The 21,739-nt window shown below is 40.5% G+C and overlaps 1 protein-coding gene across 16 annotated transcripts in view; it reads left to right on the forward strand.

The window, feature by feature from the left end:
• Nucleotides 1-21,739, forward strand: part of ANKS1B (ankyrin repeat and sterile alpha motif domain containing 1B) — a 1,163,439-nt gene that overhangs the window by 1,063,719 nt on the left and 77,981 nt on the right. For 10 of the 16 annotated variants that reach the window (XM_060164617.1, XM_060164618.1, XM_060164622.1 and 7 more), the window contains 2 exons: nucleotides 13,292-13,399; nucleotides 15,665-15,844. The exons of 3 other annotated variants lie outside the window; for them this stretch is intronic. In XM_060164617.1, coding sequence (XP_060020600.1) covers nucleotides 13,292-13,399; nucleotides 15,665-15,844 — 288 coding nt within the window. The remainder of the gene's footprint in view (nucleotides 1-13,291; nucleotides 13,400-15,664; nucleotides 15,845-21,739) is intronic. 3 more of the 16 variants (XM_060164627.1, XM_060164628.1, XM_060164629.1) reach the window with 1 other exon arrangement.

Below are 21,739 nucleotides of genomic sequence, written 5' to 3' on the forward strand. Positions count from 1 at the left end.
TTTATTTTTGGCTGTGTTGGGTCTTCGTTGCTGTGCGCGGGCTTTCTCTAGTTGTGGCGGGCAGGGGCTACTCTTCATTGTGCTGTGCAGGCTTCTCATTGTGGTGGCTTCTCTTGTTGCGGAGCACAGGCTTTAGGCGTGCAGGCTTCAGTAGTTGTGGCATGCAGGCTCAGTAGTTGTGGCTCGTGGGCTCTAGAGCGCAGGCTCAGTAGTTATGGCGCACAGGCTCAGTTGCTCCGTGGCATGTGGGATCTTCCCGGACCAGGGCTCAAATCCATGTCCCCTGCATTGGCAGGCAGATTCTTAACCACTACGACACCAGGGAAGCCCCCCATTTTCTTTCATAACAAATTTTTCCTTCAATAATCCCAACAATTGCTCGATTGCAATGCAAACCGAATTTCTCCTATGAAATTCCGATTTGCAGCAAGCTATACTTACAAGTAACTTACAGGGAAATTAGTTAGGAACTGATTCGTTGGTTGGTTGTTTGGTTGGTTGGTTTGTATTTTTTAAAAATCTTCTGGAGCAATGTTTATATGAAAATATAATCAGAAAATTAGTACTTTCATCAAGAGGTAATTCAGAGAGCTTTGCAAATAAGCCTAAGATTCTCATTGATTTCAAAAAAGGCTTTCTACCTCCAGAACCCTTAAACGCTGAGGCAATTATACCATTAAGGCCTCTCTTTCTATGCAGAGATTATCTTGTTTCCTCGTAATTAGTATTTCCTGTTTACTGAGACAGACTACATTCAGAAACCACACATATCCCCAACTCCCAGCCCACCTCCACCCCCGTCTCACACTCTCCCTCTTTCTCACCACCCTCTGCTCTCTCTGGAATTGTGTAACTTGGAACCTCTTTTCCTTGCCGTAGGTTAACACAGTTGTGTTTTGGGTTTTGTTTTTGATTAAAGTATAGTTGACTTACAATATTATATTAGTTTCAGGTGTACAACATAGTGATTAGATATGTTTATGGATTATACTCCACATAAAGTCATTATAAATTATTGGCTGTATTCCCTGTGCTGTACATTACATCCTTGTAACTTATTTATTTTATAGCTTATAGTTTGTACCTCTTATTCCCCTTCACCTGTCTTGCCTCACCACCACCACCCCCCAACTTCTCTCCCCTTTGGTAACCACTAGTTCTCTGTATCTGTGAGTCTGTTTCTGTTTTGCTATATTCATTTGTTTGTTTTATTTTTCAGATTCCACATATAGGTGAAAATATATAGCATTTGTCATTCTCTAGCTTATTTCACTAAGCATAACACCCTCCAGATTCATCCATGTTGCAAATGGCAAAATTTTATTCTTTTTTTTTATGGCTGAGAAATATTCCATTGTATGTATATACCATATTTTACCTTCTTTATCCATTTATCTGTTGATGGACACAAGTTGCTTTCATATCTCGGCTGTTGTAAATAATGCTCCTACAAACATTGGGGTGCATATATCTTGTTTGAATTATTGTTTTCATTTTCTTCAGATATATACCCAGGAGTGGAACTGCTGGATCATATGGTAGTTTTATTTTTAGTTTTTTGAGGAACCTCCATACTGTTTTCCATAGTGGTTGTACCAATATACATTCCCACCGACAGTATCCTAAGGTTCCCTTCTCTCCACATCCTCACCAACACTTGTTATTTCTTGTCTTTTTTACTACAGCCATTTTGACATGTGTGAGATGGTATTGTATTATGGTTTTGATTTGTGTTTCCTGGATGATTAGTGATGTTGAGCACCTTTTCATGTGCCTGTAGGCCAACTGTATGTCTTCTTTGGGAAAACGTCTATTCAGGACCTTTTCCCACTTCTTTAATTGGGTTGTTTGCTTATTTGATACTGAGTTTTATGAGTTCTTTACATACTTTGGATATTAACCCCTTATCAGACATATCATTTGAAAATGTCTTCTCCCATTCAGTAGGTTGCCTTTTTGTTTTGTTGATGGTTTCCTTCACTGTGTGAAAGCTTTTAAGTTTGATAAGGTCCCATTTGTTTATTTTTGCTTCTACTTCCCCTGCCTAAGAAGAGAGATCCAAAAAAATATTACTAAGACCTATGTCAGAAATTGTACTGCCTGTGTTTTCTTCTAGGAGTTTTTTGGTTTCAGGTCTTACATTTAGAATTTTTTATAAAATAAATCCATTTTGAGTTTATTTCTGTATATGGTATAAAATGTTCTAATTTCATTCTTTTACATGTAGCTGTCTAGTTTTCCCAGCACCACTTATTGAAGAGACTGTCTTTTCCTCATTGTATATTTTTGCCTCCTTTGTAGTAGATTAGTTAACCATATGTGCATGGGTTAATTTCTGGGCTCTCTGTTCTGGTCCATTGATCTATGTGTCTTTTTATGTGCCAGTACCACACTGTTTTGATTACTGTAGCTTTGTAGTATAGTCTGAAGTCAGAGCATGTGATACTTCCAGCTTTGTTCTTTTTTCTTAAGATTGCTTTGGCTATTCGGGGTCTTTTGTAGTCCATACAAATTTTAGGATTATTTGTTCTAGTTCCATGAAAAAATGTCATGGGTATTTTGATAGGGATTGCATTAAATCTGTAGATTGCTTTGGGTAGTATAGACATTTTAACAATACTGATTCTTCCAGTTCACAAACACAAGATGTCTTTCCATTTATTTGTATTGTCTCCAATTTCCAACACAGTTGTGTTTTGATGGCATCTGTCATACAAACTTATTTGCTGATTATTTAGTAGCAGTTGCTCTAAAAAGTAATAGCAGAAGGAAAGAAAATCTGGAAAATCTAGTCACAGATTTTTGATTTTTTAGTTGAAGTGGTAGAGGTATAGGGAAGGACTTAGAGATGGTGGGAGGTAAGGGAGTTTTACATCACCCTTGGCAAGGCTGTGTAAAGGAATTTGGTGCTAAAATCAGAAGGAATAGAAAACTATTGAGAGTAGAAAGGAAAAGAAATAGGGTATAGTTGTTCCTTTCTTCTCCTCTTTGCCTTTCAGAGGTATCTCCCCTACTTCGTTTGTTGTCCATTGCAAAAGGGATCAGATTTGAGATTTCAGGGATGTCCCTTTAAGGTATACTTGTGTGCTAGATGCCATGAGGGACCCTAGGTTACAGTGACGCTGTACCTGACTTCCCAGAGCTTACAGTCTGGTTGAACAGGTAAGACACATACATATAACAAGAGAGCTAGCAGTACCCACCCTTGTATATCAAGTGTCAACAGCACAGGGCAGCCCACAAATACTAGAGAAGTTCAAAGAGAGAAGTGAGCAAGGAAGGCTTTAGGTGAATTTTAATTTCATCCTTGCAACATTCTAATGATAAAGAAGACAGGGACATTCTAGAGTATGCAAAGGTGTTATATATTTGGGCCAAAGAGATGCACATGACACAGTTGAAGACATGGAAGAGATTTGTCTGGTTGGAGTTAAAGACATTTTAGATTAATAGGAGAGAGGGCTGGAGAGGTGAAAGGCATGGTTCTTGATCTAAATCTACCCAGAGGTATACATAATTGCACATTTAAGTAACAAAGATATTATTCAAACTTTTGCTGATAGGATTATTCAAGGATAGGGTAAGAAAGTTTTAAGTTTCTGTTGTACTTAAAAGAGAAATAATGCCCTAATTTAGTGCTTTATAATTTCCAGAGCAGCTTCCTAGCCATTCTCATTCAGTCCACAGAAATCCCTTTTAGTCTTGGAAGGCTGTGTAGTCATATATATTTAGATAGATGGGTGGATGATAGGTAGATAGGTAGGTAAATGGATGGATGGATACATGCATAGATAATATGCAAGAATATATACACACACACACATTTTAAAAAATATTTTTTCACCTACTGGATTGAGAGCCCTAGAGGACTGAATTTTTTTCTTCTTTGGTGCTCCCAAATTGCATTATATGTGGAAGACATCCAATAAATGTTTGCTGAATAAGATTATTATTGTCCCTTCAATATCACACCTCAAAGATGTTAAAGATCACTTAGCTAGAAGAAGAATTCAGGGCAAGAACAAAATGTCATGACTGTCTGCTCCAGAGGTCCTTCTATCCACCATACCATTCCAGACATGGATTATTACAGCCCAAGAAAGGAGAGAGCAAATGTCACAGTCAAAAATCGAATGCAAGTTCAAATGAGGATTTCTGGAATTGTGGGAGTTGAAATTGAATGACACACAGGCACTTTTGCCTTGATGCTCTCAGTGGAAAGTGTTTAGAAATTATTACCAGGAAGGGAGGAAAGCTTTCACATTTAATTGCGATTCCTCTGAGTTCTGCAGAGGAGAACAAACCTGATAAACTTCCATCTGAGCTTCCATTCTTGGCATTCAGAGCACTAGGAGTTTTGTTAGAAGAGGCCCCTCTGAAGGTAGATGAGCTCTCTAGATTTGTATGGGAGCTGCTGTCCTCACTTGGCAAATATCTAGAAAAGGGAAGGGGGAAATAATCTACCCTTTTAAAATGGAAGGGGGGTTCCGCATGCAGCGTGGAGCTGTTTCATCCAAAATACCATTTAAATAAAAATAAAATAAAAATCCCTCCCTAAATAAAAATCCAGAAATAAGAAGGATGCAGTCCCACGGTGATAACCAGAATCGCCTGTGTGCTCAGCACTGCCGCACGTGTAATCTCTGGAGGATTCCAGCTACCTGTGTTATTTCACGTCTGTCAGCTAAATCTGAACTCCAAAATATAACAAATGCAAAATGTGACACTGAGGAACATTATGTGGGTTTGTGATTTCTCCCTGGAGGACTGGGTCCAGCCGGCAATAAACGGATTGAGATTTCATGTGGAACATGGAGACAGACTGTCGCTACATGACTCTTCTTCATGACTCACGTGCATTCCTGCAGCGTTCTCTGGTGTTTTTCATATTGTGTCTATGCAAACATGGCAACGAAAATGGAAGTTGTAGGATGATAGCATTTATAAAGCACGTGGAATGTTTGATATTGAGAAAAGAAGCACAAGCTAAATTTCCAACAGGGAGGGGGGTGGTTAATGAATTATGACATACTTCTCAAAAGCAATAATATGGTAACATGGAGTTACTTTAAATGCCTGCTGAGGGTAGTATAAGTAGGAAAGTTCTTTAGGTTTAATATTGAGTGAAAAAAATTACAGTAAAAATTGTACTTACAGTATGACAACCGCAACACATAATCATGGGGACAAAATGAAAGGAAATGTACCTAAACACTAAGAGCCTAGGATAACTCATCCTCTTATTTGTTTCTCTGTATTTCCTGTCTCTATAATGGGAACACAGTATTGTTATTATAATCAAAACATTAATTTTTAAAAAGAGAAAAACATGTTTAATTTATATCACATTAAATTTAAAGAGGGAAAAAAAAGAAGTCTAGGTACCCTGACTTCCAGTTTGCTGTGACATATATTCTGATGTGACCTATTCAGTGTGAGGGTAATGTCATGATATTGTCTAGCAGAATTCCCACAGCTAAACCCGGAAACATAAATGACAGTGATATAATACTATAGCATTGTCACTCAGCACAGTTATTCACCTATTGCCAGGGTGTGCAAAGGGGTTTCTGAAGTTGTCTTCTTTAATTGATACTGGAGAAGATTCCCAGAGGCAGCTACTACTCTGATGAGTGAATACCAATATGCAGCAGGCCTGTGTTGTTTCAATTCCTTCCCTTTAACCCACATTTCTCATGATAGTTGTAATAAAAACCATTAAGAAAACATGCACTAACTTTAATTTTTTACCCATTGGAACTCAGCAGTTGGAACCACTTTCTTATCCTCATATGTATAATAATTTATTCTTTTTTTTTTTTTTTTTTTTTGCGGTACGCGGGCCTCTCACTGTTGTGGCCTCTCCCGTTGCAGAGCACAGGCTCCGGACGCGCAGGCTCAGCGGCCATGGCTCACGGGCCCAGCCGCTCCGCGGCATGTGGGATCTTCCTGGACCGGGGCACGAACCCGCATCCCCTGCATCAGCAGGCGGACTCTCAACCACTGCGCCACCAGGGAAGCCCAATAATTTATTCTTAGTTAATAGTTTGGCTCTGTAGTTTTTATGCCCAGTTTCTCTGTGTTTCCTCTTTGAATCCACCAAATAATTTGTGGCAGAAACTTGGTATTGGTTTTTTTGTTTGTTTGTTTGTTTTAGCATCTTTATTGGAGTATAATTGCTTTACAATGGTGTGTTAGTTTCTGCTTTATAACAAAGTGAATCAGCTATACATATATATATATCCCCATATCTCCTCCCTCTTGTGTCTCCCTCCCACCCTCCCTACCCCACCCCTCTAGGTGATGACAAAGCACCGAGCTGATCTCCCTGTGCTACGTGGCTGCTTCCCACACATGTGGTAGTATATATAAGTCCATGCCACTCTCTCACTTCATCCCAGCTTACCCTTACCCCTTCCCGTGTCCTCAAGTCCATTCTCTACGTCTGCATCTTTATTCCTGTCCTGCCCCTAGGTTCTTCAGAACCTTTTTTTTTTTAGATTCCATATATATGTGTTAGCATACGGTATTTATTTTTCTCTTTCTGACTTACTTCACTCTGTATGACAGTCTCTAGGTCCATCCACCTCACTACAAATAACTCAATTTCGTTTCTTTTTATGGCTGAGTAATACTCCATTGTATATATGTGCCACATCTTCTTTACCCATTCTTCTGTCGACACTTAGGTTGCTTCCATGTCCTGACTATTGTAAATAGAGCTGCAATGAACATTGTGGTACATGACTCTTTTTGAATTATGGTTTTCTCAGGGTATATGCTGAGTAGTGGGATTGCTGGGTCGTATGGTAGTTCTATTTTTAGTTTTTTAAGGAACCTCCATACTGTTCTCCATAGTGGCTGTATCAATTTACATTGCTACCAACAGTGCAAGAGAGTTCCCTGTTCTCCATACCCTCTCCAGCATTTATTGTTTGTAGACTTTTTGATGATGGCCATTCTGACTGGTGTGAGATGATACCTCATTGTTGTTTTGATTTGCATTTCTCTAATGATTAGTGATGTTGAACATCCTTTCATGTGTTTGTTCGATATTGTTTTTTGAATTGAGCAGAATTGGCTCAATATCTTGGAATAGCTAAATCCTCAGTAGGTTGCCATTACTTTTCCTTTTACTCTGATGGGGTTCCTTCCTTTTACATGCAGTTAACTTTTCACCCAAGCAGTGATGAAAACCATACAGAATTCTTTTCTACCACAGTAACTATTGCTCCAGCTTTTTGAAAACTGAAGGTTTACAGACTGACTGCTCATGAATTATGGTGCCTGGGGTGGCAGGATCTCACTATTTCCCTATCTGCTTACAACGATGATCAGATGTTAAGCTGTTCTCACTCAAGGCAAACCCAGCTGCCTTTGGACTTAAGTTTTCCATAATGACTATCTTTCTTTGGAATAGTCTTCCCGTTGTTTTGCCAATTGGATTTCTTACTGTCAACTTTGGAGTTTTGAAGCCAAATGTCACCCTCCCTACCTCTCTAACATTAGCCAACTTGAATTGAATCTTAGGTTCATGAGGACTTCTTGTCCTTTGTGTATATATGCATTTCATGAGGAATTCTGTAAGGTACACCCACCTGAGCTCTTTTGGCTTGAAGCTTTAACCCTGCCTTGAGCCTTGTCCAAAACTGAAACTGTATTATTTTAATGTTTTCAGATGATCGAGACCCAGTATAAATGTTTTGAACATGATAACTCAAAATAAAAATCACCATCTTAAGAAGCATCATAATGTGTAACTAATAGTGTAGCTAAGACCAAACAGTATAGAGGTTGATAGCAAGAAGAAGAGTGTGGTGAGTGGTAAAGAGCAGGTTAAGAATCAGGTGCAGATCCCAGACAGGATACCTGTTAGCAGTGAGACCTTCGACAAATTACTCAGTATTTCTAAGTCTCAGGTTTGGTATCTCTAAAATGGGAATGATACTGTTATAAGAATCAAATGAGATATTTACACATATATAGTACACTTGGAACAGTTTCTGGCACACCTGGAACATAGCAGATGTTCAATAAATGTAATCATCAGTATCTTCTGTAATATGGGATCATTTCTGGACTTCCCTGGTGGCGCAGTGGGTAAGAATCTGCCTGCCAATGCAGGGGACACGGGTTCGAGCCCTGGTCCGGGAAGATCCCACATGCCCCAAGCAACTAAGCCCGTGCACCACAACTACTGAGCCTGCGCTCTAGAGCCCGCGAGCCACAACTACTGAGCCTGCATGCCACAACTACTGAAGCCCGTGCGCCTAGAGCCCATGCTCCGCAACAAGAGAAGCCACCACAATGAGAAGCCTGCGCACTGCAACGAAGAGTAGCCCCCGCTGACTACAACTAGAGAAAGCCCGCGCGCAGCAGTGAAAACCCAACACAGCCAAAATATAAATTAAAAAAAAAAAAGGATCATTTCTAATATAGAAGGAGAGTTACCCAGGCGTTCTTGACATGAACCATCACTCTGTGTTAATTTGTTCATTCTGTCCACCCATCTGTCTGTTTCCCTCTTCGGGCTAGTTGTGTGGAGGAGGCATCAATGGAGCTTAGTGTGGAGGAGGGCCTCAGCTTACCTCCTATTGGAGATTGAATGGTGGGATGGGAGAATAGGATGCATTCTTTTAGATTAGGTCTGATATTAAACTAATAGCTAGAAACCAGACCCATTACTACCAGTACATGTCACTTCAATGAGGGTTTTTCCAAGCTTAACCACATCTCATGATGCAAGGCACCAGCATATTTGTTTGACATCATTAACTTTATGAAAATGACCAAGTCCCTGTTTTTGCAGGTCAGATTCCCTTGCGTCCTTAGAGACCACTAGCTGGAATGAGCACACCGTGAGACTGTGTCTTCTATGTCCTGGCACCGTGCTGATTATTCTCACAGTTTCACTCTTCATCTTTCCAACAACATTTGAGATTGGCATTAACTTCCTTATTTTATAGGCAAGAAAACTGGGATCAAAGGAATCAGGTAACTTGCCCAAAACTGAGCTGTCAGAGAGTAAACCAAAAGCAGCAATGGAAGTTACGCCAACTCAATTCTATCACAGTTATTTGTTATTTAGTGTCAGTTTTTTGTCAAAATAATTTTGAGTGGCTTTATTGCTATAAAAACATTTCTTGGCGGCTTCCCTGGTGGCGCAGTGGTTGAGAATCTGCCTGCTAATGCAGGGGACACGGGTTCGAGCCCTGGTCTGGGAGGATCGCACATGCTGCGGAGCAACTAGGCCCGTGAGCCACAACTACCGAGCCTGCGCATCTAGAGCCTGTGCTCTGCAACAAGAGAGGCCGCGATAGTGAGAGCCCCACGCACCGCAATGAAGAGTGGCCCCCACTTGCCACAACTAGAGAAAGCCCTTGCACAGAAACAAAGACCCAACACAGCAAAAATAAATAAATAATAAACTCCTACCCCCAACATAAAAAAAAAAAACATTTCTTGGGACTTCCTTGGTGGTCCAGTGGTAAAGAATCCGCCTTAAAATGCAGGGGATGTAGGGCTTCCCTGGTGGCGCAGTGGTTGAGAGTCTGCCTGCCGATACAGGGGACACGGGTTCGTGCCCCAGTCCGGGAAGATCCCACATGCCGCGGAGTGGCTGGGCCCGTGAGCCATGGCCGCTGAGCCTGCACGTCCAGAGCCTGTGCTCCACAGCGGGAGAGGCCACAACGGTGAGAGACCTGCGTACCACAAAAAAAAAAAAAATGCAAGGGACGCGGGTTCAATCCCTGGTCGGGGAACTAGGTTCCCACACGCCACGGGGCAACTAAGCCCACGCACCACAGCTACTGAGCTTGCGCGCCTCAGCTAGAGAGCCTGCATGCCGCAAACTACAGGGCCCACGCGCTCTGGAACCCATGCACCACAACTACAGAGCCCATGTGCCCTGGAGCCCACGCGCCACAACTAGAGAAGAGAAAACCCACACACCACAACTAGAGAGAAGCCTGCGCGCTGCAATGGAAGATTCTACATGCCTCAACGAAGATCGCACGTGCCGCAACTAAGACCTGATGCGGCCAAAAATAAATAATAAATAAATAATAAATCTTAAAAACGTATATCTTTAAAAAAAACCCAAACATTTCTTAGCAGGTTTTAGGGGCCCAAGGCAGCACCATCAGCATCAGGTTCAATTCCCTACTGAGAGAAAGGCAGTGGAGATTTGGGGGGAGGAATTTATATCTAATAGAAGCTTTGGCAAAGTAATTGAGAATAAGAATAAAAGGGAATAAGAAAATGTAGTGGTTTTTAGACTTGCAGATACACTTGAAAAGGTTAATGTTGTAATTTTCTGAAATGGAGGAATTCTTTGATCTTGATGCTTAAAAAAAGAAGAAACAATGAAAGAATATAAGGGTATTTCTCTGGATTGTATGAACAGTATTGCCTGCAAGTAATCAGCCCGCGGACCACACTTAGCATATTTGTAAATCACCTGAAAAAAGGAGTATATGGTGAAATTCCCAAATTTGCAAGAACTACTAAGCTCCTCTGGGTAGTGAAATGCCAAGCTGGCTAATATGAATATAGAAGGATAACACAGGGTTACATGAGTGGGCAGAAAGATGGCAGATGGGCTTCTGCATGGACAACTGTAAGATAAGGAATGTAGGGAGAAATCATTCAAACCATCCTTCCAAGATTAAAGGGCTTTCAACTATCAGCTATAACAAAATGAAGAGGTTTTACAGTCAGTGTATATTTTTGTGCCTAGTTATTCCTACTGCAACTAAAAAGCCAGCCCAAAATCAGGAGTGCTTAGAAAGGGCATTTTTAAAGGGGCATTAAAAGCAGGAAATAGTAGCCCACTCGTAAGGCCATGGTTCACTTATACCTGGAATGTTGTGAGTAATGTGTTCAGCAGACCTGAAGCATTTGGAATACAGGAGGAGAAGGTACAGAGAGAGTGGACTAAAAGGACTGCTTTATGAAAACAACCTGCAAAGATGAGAGGATTTATCAGCCTGGGAAGATGAAGGTTTATAAAATCAGAGGGATGTGGTGCAGGTAGACACACGCTGATTAACATTTACCATCCCCATCTTCAACAGACATAGGTCAGAGAGTGAGTATAAAAGGAATAGAGCAAATTTGTGTTTATCAGAGAGGAAACATGGTGGGGTTAGGGATAAATTAGGAGTTTGGGATTAACATATACACACTACTATATATAAAATAGACAACCATCAGGGACCTACTGTATAGCACAGGGAACTCTACTCAATATTCTGTAATAACCTATATGGGAAAAGAATCTGAAAAAGAATGGATATATGTATATGTATAACTGAATCACTTTGCTGTACACCTGAAACTAACACAACATTGTAAATCAGCTATACTCAAATATAAAATAAAAATTAAATTAGAAATTAAAAATAAATTTGGGGGCTTCCCTGGTGGTGCAGTGGTTGAGAATCTGCCTGCTAATGCAGGGGACACGGGTTCGAGCCCTGGTCTGGGAAGATCCCACATGCCGTGGAGCAACTAGGCCCGTGAGCCACAACTACTGAGCCTGTGTGTCTGGAGCCTGTGTGTCTGGAGCCTGTGCTCCGCAACGAGAAGCCGCGATAGTGAAGAGGCCTGTGCACCGCGATGAAGAGTGGCCCCCACTTGCCACAACTAGAGAAAGCCCTCTCACAGAAACGAAGACCTAACACAGCCAAAAATAAATATAAAAATAAATAAATAAATAAAAAGATTACTATTAATTAAAACCAGACATCCCAAGTTAATGAATTTAAAAATAAATAAATAAATAAGGTTTTAATTAAAAAATAAATAAAAGGAATAGAGCATCATGCTGGTTTAAAATTGAAATCAGATTAGGCAGAAAGGCCAATAGGCTAACTGACAAATAGGCCAATAATAGTTCAAGGTAGCACAGGATGAGTGCCAAGGAAATGCCCACTTCAACCCCTTAAAACTTGAAAAGAGAAATTTTTTAAAAAAATCATTTTCACAATGGGTCATTCACTTTGGGAACTAGTTACCCAACAAGGGTTGTTCTATCCTGGTACTACACTTGTGCAGAAAGAGGTGAATATATTTCTTATGAAGGGATTTATAATTTGTTGTTTTAAAAAAGTCAGTAATATTTGGAGATACGCCCAAACTTTGCTGTTTGCCTTGGCATAAAACAAGTTTTGGAGTCAGGCAAACCATATTCAAATCCCAGAGCCACCACATACTAGCTCTTAGGTGGGCTACTTAACCACTCTGAACCTCAATCTCCTCCTCTGTAAAGCAAGAAGAACACCTTCCAGTTAGGAATGTTGGGATGAAGGAAAGAGTAACATTTGTAAAGCTCTGGGAAGGGCTGAGGACAGAGGCTGTCTGCAAGGCTTGGTTTCCTTTGTTATCTCTTCTACACTATGCCCTTTGCAGCCCTGTCAGACTCAAAAATCCCATCCTGGGGAGTCTCTGGTCAGGCAGTACTTGATTCTAATCCTACTTTGCTACTTTCATCTGTATTAACATTCATTCTTTCATATTCATTGAGCCCCCACTATTTCAAACATGGGTTTAGGTGTTTGGGAAATAGTAATGATAAAGATATACCTGCTGTCTGGAAGCTTACCTGGGGGAGAGGGCTACACAAACACTAAACCTGCAAATAAAGTTATTTCAGAGAATTATACGAAGAGGATCACAGGGTAGAGTGTGACGGGGTGAGGGCTCAGTTCTTTTAAAGAGGAGATGGGAAGGGCCTTTGTGAGAAGACAGATAACACTTAAACAACGTCCAAAGGGATGAGAAGGTGTCATTTGAAAATTGCTGGGGAACATTCCAGGCAGATGGAGAAACAAGGGTGGAGGCCCCAAGGCCAGAATGAGTGTGGAATGTTCAAAGAACAGAGAAGGCTGGAGGGGAGAGAGGAGGGGACACAGAGAAAGACAGAGGGCAGGCAGCCTTGTTGGAACTTGAGGCCAGCTCAGGACTCAGATTTTATTCTGAGCCGTAGGAAGCTATTAGAGGGACGAGGCTTGACTTCTACTTTGGAAGGGTCCTGTGGCTGCTTGGTAGAGAGTTAGACCCTAGGGCAGCCTGAGTGGCAGCACTGTCCCTGCTTTCTCTTCCTACCCACACTGCCTTGCCATTCTGTTCCTCTCTCTCTGGATCCGAGGGGACACACTGATTTCACACCACATCTCTCCCGGTGCAGAGGTAACTTTGCACAAATCTCTTTCCGCTCCTTTATCTTTTAGGACACGTAAAAATTATTTTTCTCAAGTGAAATATTTAACCCAAATATATGTCTTTTCAGGTTTTAAAAATCAATTTGATTGGCCACAGGAAACGTATCTTGGCATCTCTAGGAGACAGGCTGCACGACGACCCACCACAGAAGCCCCCTCGGTCCATCACCCTCAGGGTAAGTACCCAGCATGCTTGTTTTGTCCTCCACTCTTATCCTCGAAAATTATTTGGTGCAATAAAATAAAAATGATTGAAGCAGTGGGTCAGGAAGTACAGGCTGTTTTCCATGTAGCCTACCTCACCTGTATAAAAAACTATCTCGCCTTTGATAGTGTTCTCTACGACAAGATTTGTTTTTCTCGGTTGGTTAAATATATATTTTTGAGATTTAAATTAACATCTGAAAAACCACCACCTTTAAAGAACCTCTCCGCTACCCCGCATCCCACATACCCCTCTACACCAAGAGAAGAAATGAGTTTTCTGTCAAACTCCTCAAACCCACAGGTAGAAAATCGATGAGGACCAGAGTTAAGTAAAAGATCAATTTAAAATTAACCTTAGGGTCTTCTGTTTTTTAAGAAGTGAAAAATTTTCAGCTTTGCCCACTTCAAAAATTAAGAGCAGAGAATCTAGAACTTTATTTAGTAAACTGTTTCAGCTGTATTTTAGAATTATGGGGTAGAAAAACTAGGAGGAAGAGAGAAATAAAGTAGAAGAGGAAGGAAGGCAAGAAAGAGCAGACGGAAGGAGACAGAGAGAGAGAAGGTTGCCAGGCAGAATGGCAGCGGAAGGAGTAGCCAGTGGTCGCTGGTGTTCATGAGGCCTGTAGAAACGTTTCAAAAATTTACCATAAAGGCAGGGTCACCATGACCAGTTGGAGAGTTCCAACTCTGTTCTCTTTATTGAGTCCTGCACTTGCTTGCTTCTGATTCCTTTTCTGCAAGTGTCAGAAAGGGTAGTGATAATAAACAAACACAAAAGTAGCACTTAGATGTCACTGCCAGCGATGAAATGCAGTCGAATGCCTCTTATCAGTGGACTTCAGCAAACAGTAACTACTGTCAGTATCACAGAGGATCGAGCAGGAGAGGAGCTGTTAAGATTTTAAAGCTGATTCAGTTTTAAAGGAAAAGAAAATACACAAAGGCTTCAGGAAATGCAAGAAAATTGGCTCCAGGAGGGCCATGAGGAAAACTGACGATTGGGGCAGTTGGAATACACTGGTTTATTTGGGGGCTAGTGAAGGCTTAGGGAGTAGTGAAGATAGAAGAGGACCTATTTCTCCCTCAGTAAGAAGAGCCTCAAATAAATTGGGGGAAAATAAGGCTAGAAAGGGATTATCGTTTTGCCTTTGTTTTGCTACACAAAAGAGGAGAAAGATACAGGCACCATAAGTGTAACCATCCTAAAATGACCCTTTCGAGGAGTAATTCCCTGCTACTTACCCTACTGTCTTTCCTTCCTCTGCTGAACCTCTCCCTCTGGCTCTCTGGAAGAGATTTAGGGAAACAGACAAATCAAAGACAGAAGTTCCCAAGAAAAAGTGTAGGACCTTAATCCATCAAAGGAGGTCCAGAGCATCTTGGGGAGAAGTAGCCTGGAGAATCGGCATGATCCAATCCTCCACTTACTTGCACACATCAGAGCCCAGCTGTCTTCCCGCCTTTATCTTCTTTTTTTTTTTGTGTGTGGTACGCGGGCCTCTCACTGTTGCGGCCTCTCCCGTTGCGGAGCACAGGCTCCAGATGCACAGGCTCAGCGGCCATGGCTCACGGGCCCAGCTGCTCCGCGGCATGTGGGATCTTCCCGGACCGGGGCACAAAACCGTGTCCCCTGCATCGGCAGGCAGACTCTCAACCACTGCTCCACCAGGGAAGCCCCTATCTTACTTCTTGACCAGTTTCCCCCAGTTCTCTTTGCCATTGAAGCCCATCCTCTGTCATTACATGCATTGCCCTGCAGTCTGTGCGTGTGACATGCCATTTCCGTACTGTGTCCTCTTCCTGGCAGGGATTGCCAGGCCACTCGCTGATGGAGGATCAACACCCATGAGGTCCCACTTTAGCTTTCTTGTCATGGCATCTACCATGGTGAGGCCCCTCTGTCCACATAGAGACACAGTGCCTTCCCTTGTAAACACAAGTGATAGTGTCAGGGGTGCCCAACATATGTGTGCCTCTCTCCTGGGATCATCCATGGTGCTGGCTTAAGAAAACAGAGCCTGATTGTTGATATTGTAAACCTTCAACCTGAAATGCTTAGTGGGGAGGTATTGATTGTGCCTTTAATAAAATGGTAGAATGTCATCGATTCCTTGGCAGTTGATTCAAAAATGACTCCCCACCCCCGCAGTGTATCTTGTCAGTATTTCACAGTTTTGAAACCAGAGGTCAGCCACAAGAACATGGTATTTATTTCATGATGTATTTCCATTCAGGAACCCAGTGGTAATCACACTCCTCCTCAGTTGTCTCCATCACTTAGCCAAAGCACTTACACCACTGGTGGCTCCCTAGACGTTCCTCACATTATCATGCAGGGCGATGCAAGGAGGAGAAGAAATGAAAACTACTTTGATGATATTCCCCGATCAAAACTGGAGAGGCAGATGGCCCAGGTAAGGTGTTCGAAGCGTCTGTGCTGTTTTTGTCTTTCACCCACATCCAGTGATGCATTCCAGATTTGAACAGTTGCTTACAATGGATGCCTACTGCGCACAACGTAACTGGAATTTTACCATTTTATGCCATGACTTTCGTTCTCTGCTCAGTTGAACTAGAATGAAATGGACCTTTCTGGGAATGGAATGTATACACAGATCCCTGTTATCCATTTCTTTACTGAAGAAATTATGTCTGATCTCTTTGCCCTAAAGGGAGTAATACTGTGTAAGAATCAAATCATAATGAAAAACTAAATCATAAAAGTCTAGATTATAGAATGTAAATTGGTCAGATGACAGGGCAAAAGTTGGGGGTGGGGGAGTATTAACTCCGAGAAATGTGGTTCATTTTCTCCCACGTTTACACATTTGTGTAGAATTGTACAGTGGGGACTAGTTGCATCCATCTCATACTGTCACCTTGAGTGGTTGAAAATGATGCTGCTGCCTGACACAGATAACTGAAGAGAGAGGTCTGTCCTGTTCAGACCTTTCCATGTTTTGGGTATGGATGTCCGTGTTTCACCTGTCCGCAGATTGCTGCTCAGGAACTCAGGTCAGCCATGACCAAATAGTGGTGCTCTTCCTAAAGCACATTCAGATGGGCAGCTAGCTCTGCAGTGTCACCCCGAGGCTCACAGCTATGCATTTGTTGACAGCTGTTGGCAGAATCAACCCTTTTCATCCTCATTCTAGGTTCAGACTGAGCGTTGAGAGGCTTCTCTGCCTCCCACACCTAAGATGCCAATCTTGAGGTGAAAATTTGACTGCAATTGCGTTGCCTTGGTTGTTAAATATTTTCCTCAGCTGTTCGGTGAGATACTGTTTTTTTTAAAGCCTTTGGTAAACATTCAGTGCTTGCCGCTCACGAAAGAAAAATGTGAAGAGAATGTTCTGGAAGCCATGGCTCTTCTGCCTGCATATGCCCTGGAGAGAAGGGGTCTGAGATATTGTGTCTCCTTTCAACTTGCTCAATATCAAATTGTTCTCAGGGTTCTTTGTGCAAAGAATAGCAATGTTGGGATTATGGAGAATCTTTTATTGAAGGGAGGTGGAAAATGTGGGAGAGACAAGAAAAGAATAATTTTCCCTCTCTCTCTTGTTAAGTATTGTCTTTTAATCCTTATTACTGTTTTCACTGATGCTTTTTTTAAATAAAGAATCTAAAAGCTTTTTTCCCCAAGATGTTCATACATTTCCTGCTATTTGTTAGTATCTGTGGATCACATATGTGGTTACATTTCTCTAATGACAGTCTTTCAGAGACATGGTTTGTTTTAACCTTGAACCATGTAGTCTTTATGTATTAATGCAAACTGGGTCTTTCCTGGACCCTTTTCTTCCCTGAGTAAGGGCGGAGCATCCATTAACAAGCATTATCTGTTACTGCCTGTGCCAAATTCAGGAACAGAATCACCTGTCTGAACTGCTTATGTAATTTATGCGAGTTCTCCACACAGTGCAGTTTTTTTCAGAGAGGAAATTAATTACTCTTTGGCCTGAGTATGCACATCAGAAGTAATCTAGCAATTGCTCCCTTATGATCTTTGTGAGATTCACAACCTAGGGGCAGTATTACCGTCTGAAGAGCCTAGATCTTTCTCTTGTCATTCCAATCAGAATGCACCCCTTTCTGGAATTGCCTTGCCCTTGAGAAAATTGAATGAACTTTTATCTGGCCAGGTGAGAAAGGCCAAAATGCACAAAGAGAAATGAGGTAAGCAGTGGATGAGTTGGGAGCTATGGGAGGTCTGTGTGAATGTGCTTATTTCCCTCCTGTGTACTGTTCACAATGATCGGATGACTGATGGAGACCTAGGCCTCCATCAGCAGCCAGGAGCTTATTAGAAGCTTTCTAACATCCCACTGCTCAATACAGCACTTTTGCTGCAGAATAAATAGGAGATGGCACTACAGGAATCCAATCGATAAGAAAAAGGGATTCTGGGATTGCAGCTCTTTAGGCTGTGTTAATTGCAGTTTTTTATTTGTCTTGAGACTTTCTCAGTCTAGAAATGCCAGAAATCGTGGAGAAATGAATGGGTACCTTTTAAAAAATAGAACCATTTCAAAGCTTTAACCTGTCAAAATATGAAATACTTGGTAATTTTGTTGTTGAACAGTTTTATTTATGTGACTTTTTCACCACTCAGCCACCCAATTGATGTTTTTTCTTATTTTTCTGCTTCTGGTCATTTGCTGTAATAATTTTTGAAATCCGTTCGCTTTTTTTTTTTTTTTAGAACCCATCAAACTGTCTCTAGACCACGTCTTCCCCAATGTTATGCCCTTAGCCAGTAAAGCTGAATTCAAGTCTTCTTCCTAAGGGCTTGAATTAGCAATTTTAGCAATTAAATTCCTGTAAGCAAGCAGCTAGTTACACCTCCTTCCCACCTGGAGCTCAGTCCCTGAGGTTCCTTCCCAAGGGGTTTCTCCCAAGGGGCTTACTTGAGGTTGGGTAACGCATGCCTAACCAGTCTGTTTCCCACTAAAAGGCCGAAGTCCACCTTCAGGCTTTCTTACTTACTTACTAAAAGAAAGGAAAACACAATTAAAAGAAAATCACCTGGACAAATCCTTGTTCTCAGAAACCCCTTTACTGCTTCACGTTTACCTGCGCCCCCAGAAGAGTGATTTGGAATTCTAGCCGTAGGCCAGGAACCTTAAGTTCTTGGTGGCTGCAGTAATTCATAGCAGCATAGCTTTTGCCCAGCAGACGTGTGGAAGTGCTTTAACTTGAAAAGCCAATGCCGAAAGTTACATTGAGATAAATTTAATGTCCATTCCACCTATTAAATTTGTTCGTTAGCAAATATTTTTTTAAAAGGTAACACAGTGTTTGACTACTTGTTTTCAGTTCGAACCGATGTTTAAAATACTTGTCTTGGAATCCAGAGGGTTTTAAATAGTACGGCTATTGTTTGCTTTTATTCTGATGTAAGCAATATTGTGGCATCAAATTGTCTTAAATAAATATGTGAGAAACAAAATCAAGTTCAGTACTGATAGGATTTTTGAAACCATGAAATGTAATGATGTAAACACATCTAAACAATGGATTGCCTATCATGCTGAAAACATAGCTTTCTAGCCTATAATTGGACTCAGCCCAGAAGTTCTGAAAGGCTCCCCTATTTCCATATCCCTAATAAATAAATGTTGCATTCACATTTGTATAATAATACCTTAATGCGTATAGAGCTTGCTTTTAAATTTCCAAAGTACTGTCACATCTGTCATCTCATTTTAGCACAGACAAGGTATCCTACACAACTATTTATGTGTGTGTAGCACATGGCAGATCAGCTTTTAAGGCCAAGTTCTGTGGAGATGAGATAGTAAGTGAAAATATGAAAAATAATAACAGAAGGAGGAAAAGTATTTCCAGTATTTAGGACCTAATTGCAATATTTAGAAATTTTCTTGAGTGATATTTAGGAGAAGTCAAAACATCCTTAAAATGAATAATAAATGAGAGTAATGGAATTAATAAAGTTTAGGGACCGCATTCTCCAAAGTTATGAAAAAAGGAAACGGAGTTTCCCAAAGTGAAATTTATAACCATTTATTTATAACCAAATACTTATGGAAAAATGAAATAATACTTCTATTTTCACAAAATAAAAAAGACTCCTAAACAGTAAGAGAAAACCCACACTATAGAAGTTCTTGTGTTTTGAATGCTCTCATCTAATTAGAAATATCAATATTGCCTGAGGCAGTTACCTTACCTGATGCGTACAAACCTTAGAAACAGACATTATCCACATTTCAAAGACTGGGAAACAGAAATTATATGACTTGGTGGGGGTAACACAGCCAGAAAGAAACCAAATGAGAACTTGCCTGGGGCAATATGTCAGGCACTAGAAAGGCTTTGTCTAAATTGCTTCTAAATCACTAGAAAGTTGATTCAGTTGAAAGTCTAATATATCTTGATCCAAACAGTATTACTTAATAAGTACGACTAGATCAATTACTTCTTTATTTGAAAGCACTTTACATATTATATTAGTTCTACAAATGGTCGTTCTTTTGATTCTGTTAGAGGAAGAGAAATGGAAACTGGGCCACATAGAAGCCCTGCCATGGCCCCATCCATGTCTGAAATTCCACATGCAGTATCTTATTTAAACCTCACAGCAGCCCCTTCTATACTCAAGGAACCCAGCTGGGTGAGCGCTTTGCCTTGCAGCTGCTACGTGGCAGAGCCAGGACTCAAGCTGTCTGCCTGACCATGTCCTGTTCTATGGCCCCTGATGCCCAGTGGGCTACTTCTATTTTAAAATGATATAAAATATCTTAGTAACAGTTCAATACATACTAATTTCCCATATGCTCTAACAGATTATACATAGGAACAGTGAGCAGAATGAGGATAAAATTGCTAGTTGTTTAGTGGAAACTTACTGAATCAGCTCATGGTTCTCACCATAAAACCTTTTTTTAAAAAAATACTTAATTTAAAAAATTTTATTTTATTGAAGTATAGCCAATTTATAATATCATGTTAGTTTCAGGTATACTATGAGTCTGTTTCTGTTCGGAAAATAAGTTCATTGATATCTCTTTTTTTTAGATTCCACATATAAGTGGTATCATATGATATTTGTCTTTCTCTGTCTGGCTTATTTCACTTAGTAGGATAATAGTAGTAGTAGGATAATCTCTAGGTCCATCCATGTTGCTGCAAATGGCATTATTTCATTCTTTTTTATGGCTGAGTAATATTCCATTGTATGTATATAACCACATCTTCTTTATCCATTCATCTGTCAATGGACATTTAGGTTGCATTCATGTCTTGGCTATTGTGAATAGTGCTGCTGTGAACATAAGGGTGCATGTATCTTTTTGCATTATGGTTTTCTCTGGATATTTGCCTAGGAGTGGGATTGCTGGGTCGTATGGTAGCTTTGTTTTTAGTTTTTTAAGGAACCTCCATACTGTTCTCCATAGTGGCTGTATCAATTTACATTCCCACCAACAGTGTAGGAGGGTTCCCTTTTTTCCACACCCTCTCCAACACTTATTGTGTGTAGATTTTTTGATGATGGCCATTCTGACCGATGTGAGGTGATACCTCATTGTAGTTTTGATTTGCATTTCTCTAATAATTAGTGATGTTGAAGCATTTTTTCATGTGTTTTTTGGCTATCTGAGTGTCTTCTTTGGAGAAATGTCTATTTAAATTTTTTGTCCATTTTTTTATTGGGTTATTGGTTTTTTTGATATTAAGCTTCATGAGCTGTTTATATATTTTGGAGATAATCCCTTGTCAGTTGCTTTGTTTGCAAATATTGTCTCCCATTCTGAGGTCTGTCTTTTTGTTTTGTTTATGGTTTCCTTTGCTGTGCAAAAGCTTTTAAGTTTAATTAGGCCTCATTTGTTTATTTTTGTTTTTATTTTCATTACTGTAGGAGATAGATCAAAAAAGATTATTTGTAGACTTTTTGATGCTGGCCATTCTGACCGGAGTGAAGTCATACCTCATTGTAGTTTTGATTTGCATTTCTCTAATAATTAGCAATGTTGAACATTTTTTCATGTGGCCATTGGCCATCTGTATGTTTTCTTTGGAGAAATGTCTATCTAGGCCTTCTGCTCATTTTTTGATTGGATTGTTTGTTTTTTTGATATTGAGCTGTATGAGCTGTTTGTATATTTTGGAAACTGATCCCTTGTCGGTTGCATCATTTGTAAACATTTTCTCCCATTCTGTAGGTTGTCTTTTCGTTTTGTTTATGGTTTTCTTTGCTGTGCAAAAGCTTTTAAGTTTCATTAGGTCTCATTTGTTTATTTTTATTTCCATTCCTCTTGGAGATGGGTAAAAAGATATTGCTGCGATTT

Source organism: Lagenorhynchus albirostris, chromosome 11 (assembly GCF_949774975.1).
Source record: "Lagenorhynchus albirostris chromosome 11, mLagAlb1.1, whole genome shotgun sequence".
In the NCBI taxonomy this organism is placed as follows: Eukaryota; Metazoa; Chordata; class Mammalia; order Artiodactyla; family Delphinidae; genus Lagenorhynchus; species Lagenorhynchus albirostris.